The sequence below is a fragment of the Poecilia reticulata genome, linkage group LG15 (assembly GCF_000633615.1).
Source record: "Poecilia reticulata strain Guanapo linkage group LG15, Guppy_female_1.0+MT, whole genome shotgun sequence".
Taxonomy (NCBI): domain Eukaryota; kingdom Metazoa; phylum Chordata; class Actinopteri; order Cyprinodontiformes; family Poeciliidae; genus Poecilia; species Poecilia reticulata.
In genome coordinates, this window is record NC_024345.1 from 11,881,691 (window position 1) to 11,890,296 (window position 8,606).

General features: G+C 41.1%; 1 protein-coding gene across 4 annotated transcripts; it reads right to left on the bottom strand.

Annotated features, from left to right (window-relative positions):
* Positions 1–2,167: 2,167 nt before the first annotated feature.
* LOC103476730 (monocarboxylate transporter 9) lies at positions 2,168–8,485 on the bottom strand. Of its 4 annotated transcripts, none has more exons than XM_008429260.2 (6): positions 8,153–8,485; positions 6,635–6,892; positions 5,089–5,232; positions 3,772–3,867; positions 2,548–3,423; positions 2,168–2,440 (listed from the first exon to the last, which is right to left on the bottom strand). In XM_008429260.2, exons 2-6 carry the CDS (start codon positions 6,831–6,833, stop codon positions 2,256–2,258), a joined length of 1,500 nt encoding a protein of 499 aa, XP_008427482.1. In that variant the 5' UTR covers positions 6,834–6,892; positions 8,153–8,485; the 3' UTR covers positions 2,168–2,255. The 4 variants fall into 4 exon arrangements, with proteins under 4 accessions (XP_008427482.1, XP_008427483.1, XP_008427480.1 ...); XM_008429261.2 differs by having other exon boundaries at positions 8,149–8,485; XM_008429258.2 differs by lacking the exon at positions 8,153–8,485 and adding an exon at positions 7,603–8,136.
* Between the last annotated feature and the right edge of the window lie 121 nt (positions 8,486–8,606).

The following is an 8,606-nucleotide window of genomic DNA, read 5'->3' on the forward strand; positions in this document are numbered from 1 at the left end:
CGTGATACACGGTCGTTATGGGAGTTGCTAAGGGCAGCGGTTGAGTGGCTCAGGATGCTCAGGTGAAACTCTGCGGAAATGGTTTCCATCATGCTACCGTGTTTGACCAGTATGGTCAGCAGCACATTTTACATAAGACGGGAGTTTGTAAACTTCGACTCCATTTGATCTAAAATGAGAAATAACAGATAAACCTGGCGATAAATTGTTCCGGCGAAATGTTTTCGTAATATTTCCACCAATGTCGTACCTCAGATTTCTCGATTTAGCAATTTACAAAATATTCCGACAATCTAAGTGAAAAACATTCGCAACTTTATTATTAAATAAAATTATAACACTGAAAGGCTTCAATGTTTGTTTCCTTTTGTGGCAGCTGGATTCATGTAGATCAGTAATTTATATTAAGCTGCTTGTATAACACTGTCAAATCCAGACAAATTTTTCTTTTTCTTTTAGAAAAATGATAAATGCTCATTTTTGGCAGCCTTTTTAGCCCCCTGTACCTCAATACTCTTAAATAAATGACAATGCAAGAAAACAGGTTTGTAATCAGCATAGTAGTAAAAAATGTAAGCAAATAAAAAACATACAACCCTGAACACACCATTCCCCACTGTTAAACATGGTGGCAATGGCAGCAATGTGGTGTTGGAGGCTTTTCTTCAGCAGGAACAAGTAAGTTGGTCAAAGATAACAGTAAGTTACATACAGGAAAATCCTGGAGAAAAGCCTGTTACAGGTTGGAAACAACTTCTGGAGGTTCACTATTCAGCAGGACAGCAACCCTAAACATACAACCAAAGTTACAATGGAAAAGCTAATTGATTGAAAATGTGTGGCAAACTTGAAAATTGCTTTTTAGTGAGGCTCTCCATCAACATATGGTGGGTTTTGCCGTACTACACTCTGTTTAAATTGTTATGAGTAAAAGGTGCTCTTTGGGTCGTAGGGTTTCTGAACTTCTGACCCTAGAATTTAAAATATTAAGACTTTATCACAAATCAATACACAGTGCTACTAATCAAAATGTCTTTATTGGCACATTTTAAATAAACAAAAAAACTGAAATGGCAAACATAAATACTACATTATTAAAATAAAAAAAGTGAGAGGCTACAATATACAGCTGAATGGCTACAATACCTTAACATCACCCTCTATGAACAAAATAATGCTAAACACAAATGTCCCAGATTCACTCTCAGACAAAGCTGGAGCCACCAAAAACATCTCTAGTAGTTTACTTTACAGCATTCACAGAGTCCTAAAAGCCTGTTACACTTTAAATCACAATAACAACCTTGATCACAATTTTTAACCGCTTTAAGGCCAGTTTTGTGCATATAAAGGTCACAAGCACATAGGGTTTCACAAACTACGGCTAGCACAAAGATATATCGGTGCACAGATGCACATAAAACAAACATTTAAACACACAGAATGTGATAAAAAGGACCAGGTAGGTCAAACTGACTGTCTGTGCGGTCTAGTGATAAGGACATGCAGCATGTTGCAAAATGTTGTACATACAGCAAGATCCTCCAGCTGTTTCTGTGTTCTAGAATCATCTGTCTGATCCAGAAACAAGAGATACATGAAGTGTAAGTTATTGTAAAACATAAAAAACAAGTTACATGCACTTAAATATCAAAATCTCATTGCAAAGAAAGGGCTATGAATTGGTTCTACAGGCATTATGTGATGACAGGGACTGGCTATAATGGATGCTTTGGTAGCATTCAGAATAGACAGCTTGTTTACTGAGACCAAAATACAGAAAAAAAATTGTTCGAACCAACATAGAATAAATTATCATCTATGTGCATTTTGACATGAAATGTTAGTGTATTTTTACACTTAGTGGTTATCAGGATCTTTTTCCTGGTCTCATAGGTGTATGATGTCATGTTTTCAAAGCTGCAGAGAAGAAAAACTAATAGTCTTCACATAAAAAAGAGAAATTTTGTATTTTTACCAACATTGTTCTATTAACCTCGTAAAATGAGGTAATAATAAGAAAAATATTCATAGCAGGCTTTAGAGTCGATACTTTAAAATATCAGTTGTAAATGGGTTGAACCTGAGAACCTGGTATTGTGAAATCTGACAATAGAAATAAGGAAGAAACCCCAGCATGTTCAGAGAAAAAAAATTCCTCCAAGGGTTTTTTTTTGGGTGGGGGGATGAGGGGCATAGTTCAGAAACAGTCAGTCAGAAGCAGGTGCCATGATCTTCATGAAAGGTGCTTAAATTCACGCTACTGAGGCAACTTTGTCACAGGTGCTGGTGTATTGGACTTCAGGTTTGTCGTTCTCAGAGGGCCTCCTGTTCCAGCAGGGAAGGCTGAGTAGAAAGAGAATGAAAGCCCCCAGCAGAACGCAGCTTCCACAGAAGTAGAACGCCAAGTCGTACGACTGTGTCCAGTCGAAAAACCACCCTGAAGAGTGAAATGAAAAACACCATGGTTAGAATGGTCAACAAAGCTTCAGACAAGCATCGTCTCATATAGGGTGTTTAAAACATGGATAAGAACAATCATCTTACCTACAACAGGAGGTCCAAGCATGATCCCAAATCCCCCAAAGAACATAAGGATGCCATGGGCTTTTGTCAGTCTGTCTAAACCAACAATCTTAGTGGTGATGTAAGAAGTAAGCGACCAGTTTCCAGAGAAGAAACCAAGGATGGCTGTCAGGATTTGCAGTCCAACGTAACTTTTGGTGATGGGGATAAAAAGTAGTACCAAACCTGCTGCTAACATTGTGAAGGCATAGAGATAGACACCGTTGATCCATTTGATGTCCACCAGGATGCCCAGCGCTAGTTTGCCTATGCAAGTGGCAATAGCACCTATCGATACAAGAGGAATGACACTAACTTCTTCAATGAGTCCTCCACTCTGGGCCACGTCTTCGACAAAGAGGACTGGTGGAAACGCACCCAAGCTGAACAGGAAGATGGAAATGCAGAAGGCCAACATTTCTTGGTCTTGTAAGATCTCGTACAATGACTGCATGTATTTGGAGTAAGCGTTTTGATTTTTCTTGATTGCTTTTACAATGGCTAGCCCAGCCAGGTGACCCTCTTTCTTTTCTGTTTGAATGGACAAGTCCTTAGCATCAATGGTGATGAGCAACTCCTTCACCGTGAGAGGTTTCTCTGGAGTGGTTGTTGCAGAACCCACCGCGATCTTGAGGTCGTTGAATGGGGGCTTGACGAAGAGCTGCTCTTCTGTGTTTCGTTCGAGGGCGGCCTTTTGCTTGAGGTAGTACCCTGGCATATTCAAGGGCCTCATGAAACCAGAGCACGCCATGAGATTCAGTGCCATGGCTCCGATGATGAGCAAGCAGCCGTCTAGGCCATAGAGGACAATCAGCTCGTTTTGAGCAGTGGCATAGATGAATGCGCCTACACTTGTGCCTGCACGAGAGGAAAGAACAAAGATTTAATGTTAGTGTAAAATAAGACGGAAAATTATAATGTTGTAGTGTGTAAGAAAATAAGGTGCTCAGTCTTCTACTTAGTTCTATCGTACAAACCTAAGGAGTCAAACTTCCTGACCTATTACCAAGGAAGTTTTCATTCTCCGCCAGGCTAGATGTAGTTAACAGGTCAGTCCACCTGTTTTATTAATAGGTCTATCTGGCTTAACTACTACATATGTTTACCTGAGCTTTGAAAGGCTCCCGGCAGCTCATACACTAAAGAAGCGAGCATGGAGAACAGGAAGGCACCCAGAGATCTCAGGGGAGAGGTAGGCAGAAGTACCTGTGGTGACAATGCCAAGGGCAAGGCCGCGTCTCTTGTCAAAATACTGACAGGTGATTGTCAAGGTGGCCGCGTAGACAAGTCCACAACCCAGGCCTAGGAAATGAGAAAATATAAAACACATTAGCCTGGATGAAAAGGATAGCCTTTTCTGCACCTACAATTGTGTTTTGACTGTCCCATGTTGTAGAAACACATGTTTACTTTCAAAGGGCAGTGTGCGTCACAAGATTTATGCAACACTCTTAGGAAAACATGCAACATGATGGCAAGTAAACAAGCTACATGTGTTTGCTCAGCAACTGTCAGTTATCTGAGGGAATCCCTAAAAATAAATTGCTGTTTAACTAAGAAAAACCTTCCTGGTCAGTGCACCCTGCATGAAAAGTAGCATGGGCGATGAAAGGGTTCATCAGAATTAAGTAAGCATGGACAGCCACTTAATATGCAGCAACAGGTGGTAGCTGAGTCCATGCATAACCACCAGTCAGGGAATAAAGGCAGTAATAGCCCAAATGGGAATTGTGACTGAGTCATTAGTTCTTATTTTTCTGTCAACAGTGGTTAGTAATGGTCAAACAAATGGAGCCGTGGTTAGCTGTACATCCTGTCATCCTTTCTGGTCTATTGGTATTCATTAACTAGTAATTAAGGCTAAAGTCAGTCTCTGATGTTACATAAGAGTTTGACTCAACATGCACTCTTGCTTTTTCCCAGCGATTATACAATGTGTTATGAGATTGTTATAGGTTGGAAGGACACAAAGATTAATTTGCGCCCAGGAACAGAGCAACATAAACCACATATTCTATTATTACGAGATAAGATCCAAATGGATAGAGCCCTCTAGACCCAGTAGCTCTCTAACCGTGAGATTTGGTCTGTGTTTGATTGTACTCAGCAAGTAAGTTCTGCTTCAAAAGGACACTACTCTTATGGAAAATGAGGAATATTTAACAAATCCATCAGAAGAAATTTTAGCAAATGACAAAGAAACAAAAATTACCAGGCCTGCATTGTAAATTGACTGTAAAAGTAATTCCAAACCAATTTTAATTTGGGTTTGTCCACTTTAGTTTGCAAGTAGACAAACCAAAAGCATTTTTCCCCCCATGTTCTTCCCCTCATTGACCCGGTTATTTACTTGTAGCAGTACTTCAAAAAGTGCAGAGCAAATGGATATGAATGATGTATTTCCTGATGTAATATTTATGTCCAAACACCTCAACCTGGAAAAGAGCAAACTCTGTAGCAATTGAAGTGAAGACGGATTTAAAAAAAACAAAACAATTACAGGTAAAATAAGTGAATCCTTACCAACAACAATTCCATAAGAAAATATGAGGAACTGGACGTTTGGAGCAAAGGCACTGAGCATCAGGCCGCCTGCCACCATAACACCACTGAAGAGGGTAACAGGACGTGCTCCGAAGTTGTCTACGCAGGCGCTGCAGATGGGACCTGAGGGGAAGACAGGGGAAGGAAGGCAAAGGGAGAGAAAAATAGAGTCAGAGGAAAATGGCAGTGTGATCAGAGCTAAAAATATCAACCTAAGAAAGAGCAGAGAAGATATAAACTGCTGTGTCATGTCCTTCGTAACAGAGCTTTCTGAGAAGAGCAATGCACTGCTGCCTCTAGCCACACACCTCAAATGTGTCGTTAAACTACAATAAAGGGCTTGAATCAGTTTTGTAGTTTTGACTTTCCTTTAGGGTGAAAATGAAAGGAATTCCTAACTTTCAAGCAACACCTCTACAGTGAGTGCCTCTGCATGAAACCTGATATTCTTTTTTCACTAATGGAAATACATCCATGTCCTGAAGCTGGTGAACTCAAGCAAGCTGTTCTTATTCTCATTCCTCTGAGATCCCTTATAGTGATTTCTTTCCCTGCTGTCGTCTTGTAGGAACTGCAACATTTTAGCTGCTGACAGTCGGGACACGTGTCTGGGTCTTGCCCAGGCCTGAAGCCAGATCTGTCCAGTTCAGATTTTCCCTCACACTCTCTTTCGAGACGGACAGCCAGAAGCCAGGCCGAGAGGCGAGCTGTACCCAATTCACAAGTCTATCACTGCTCTTGTTTGTCAGCGTTCCTGGAGAGTAGATAAACGTCTACAGTGTTGGCAAACTTTTCAACAAGAATTTGTTCTGCCACATTTTAGGACAATTTCTTTTTGTTTTTATTTTTCTTCTTCTTTTTTTTTTTTTTTAGATTTTCAAGAACAGGAACAAATCCACATGTTTCTCCCTTATCTGTGTCTTCCTCTGTGTCTCCTCTCCTCTTTCAGTGTCTCAGCAGTTGGCTCCAGGGCTAAATGATCCTCCTACGCTCTCAGCAAGGATGACATGCACTCGGTTTGCTTTCAGGGAAGATCAATAATTGCAACTCTGCTCAGGGAGCCACAAAGTGCTCATAGTCATGATGCAACTTTGTCCATCTGTTGATTAATCGCCGTTATGAAAAGTGTGCTGTATTTCTGCTCCATAATGTAATGGCTCCTTACTCATCATTCAGACATTGAACAAACATTGTGCTGCCTCTTTTATCAGTGGCACTGTGTGAGTGATTATGACTGGGAAGAAAAAGGTTGAACAACAAGTGTAAGGGTGAAAGGGTTCTTCAGGAGTTCCACTTTTTTAAACACTAAACACATGTAGTTATCATTATCCAAAACACAACATTTCTGCAAAGCATTGATCATACTGATAGCAAGCGGCTGTTTAAAATCTAAAAGTCATAAGTTGAATTTGCTGACTTTGGGAGAATTTAATCAATCAATGAATTAAGACATAATGAATGTCACAGTAAATGGAAAAGGTACACATAGGTTTATTGCATAACTGCAATGTTTGCTGCTACTCACTGGCTATTAATCCCACTCCTGCCACCAGAGAGCCCACCCAGGCCGTCATGCCCTTGCCCTCCTGGTAGGTGTGCAGCCACTCAGGGTACAGGACCCCCACGGACTGGGGTGATCCATAGGCCAGGAACTGGGCCATGAAGGACGCAGCGACGATCGCCCATCCCCAGCCTCCATCCAGGACTTTGGTGGACGAAGTCATGGTGCTGATGTTACTGGGGGCCAATGGGATCTGTTACAGCTTTTACTGAGGAGAAGTTCCTGGAAAAAAAAGAAGAAAAAAATATATATGTATGTTGTTAATTTTGTCTATATGATTGTAAAATGCAGCAAATTTTTTAAAGCATGACCTACAACATCTCCCTGACTGTGTACTTACTCCTAGCCTCGATGTAAGGAGGGCTGCTGCAACACCTGGCCTGGGCAGTTGGTCACCTGTGTGAGGTCCTCGGCTCGATGTGACTGCAGCCTCCCCACAGCCAGCTGCTCTATTTGTTGCTTTCTGTCTAACCACACCTTACAGGAGGAGGAGAATGCGTCTGGTCTCCTCTCTCTGCCTCTGTGATCTGACTTTTCCATGATTCCTCTCTGATAGGGAATCATTGATCAGTTACAGTACTTTCTATAAATTATTTTGAGCCCATCTCATCTTTGCACTTCACTGCAGCATAACGAATCCCTCCCCAATATTACGTGTTATTTTCGTTCAAACTATAAAAGTAAAAGTTGATACAATATGTTCTTTGGGTTATAGATTCATCCGCTCGCAATGCAATGAAAATAAAAATTGTTGGTTTGGGTTTGTTTAAAGAATGTAATTTTCTTTAATCCACTGAAATCTAATAAAAATCAAGATGCCATATTAACTCGATATTCACCGAAAGCACTAACATTATTTTTTATTTTTTGCTAAATAACATTGAGGGAAACAAAGCTGGTATAACATTATTGTAAACAAACGTCGCACTCACCTCAGCATCTACAGCAGCAGACAGCGCCTGCGGAGCTGCGCGCTCCACGGGAACTTTTCATGTACAAAAAAAAATCTCTCTTTACAAAAAAAAAAAAATAATCGGAATGCTTTGCCTTATGAAAAGCTCTATGAGATATGCGTGTAAAGTGGGGGAAACGCTCGACATCAACAGCGCTCATTGCGCGCTGGCTTTCTATCTCTCTCTTTTTTTTTTTTTTACTGCTTTGTAGCTGGTGACAAACCGGTTCAAAGCTGTTCTTGCTGGTCCAGCAGCAGCTCGAGCGCAGCCACGAGAGATGAGGAAGCGGCTCTTCCTCCCTGCGCGTCTCAGAGTGCCGCGCGCAGCACACCGGTTCCGTGTCGCTCCGCAAAGATGTGTCGACTGCTTTTGTTTCTATTTTCTACTCTTTTTTTTTTCTTTTCTTTTTTTCCGTGTTTTCTTAAGTTTAAATCAATTAAGACATATTTCAAAATAAAAAACCCCAAGACAAGCGCGTTCACGCACAAAGAGCACAGGCAAAATCACACTTATTGTTTTGTTTACCTACAAAGTTCATTCAGCCGCAGGAGACAGTCTTTCCTTCTTTTAAGAATCCACCTTTTCAAATTAACAAGAAACGTTAGCGATGACAACCTGCACGCTTATGCGTGAAGCTTAAAGTTGAGGAGTGATTGTGAGTGGGCTCCTTCCCTCCAGCCACATTTTCAATGCTGCCATGAGTCCAGTCTGAACCGGTTGATAGACGGTAATAACACCACCACGCAGCACCAGTGGGGTGCACTATCTGAGGTCCCCGCGCTGAGCCGCCTTCAAAACGCCCGAATATGCTTATCTTTCATCATTAATATAATAGAAAGTAAAATCCTGAGAGAATACTGTGGAAGAATAAGTGCGACTTAAGATTAGGCTGCAACACGTGAGTCCACCATAAATAGCCTGATCAAGTGAGAATTGAGAAAGCTAAATGTTAGTTACTTAGAAAGATAAACAAATGCCTTACT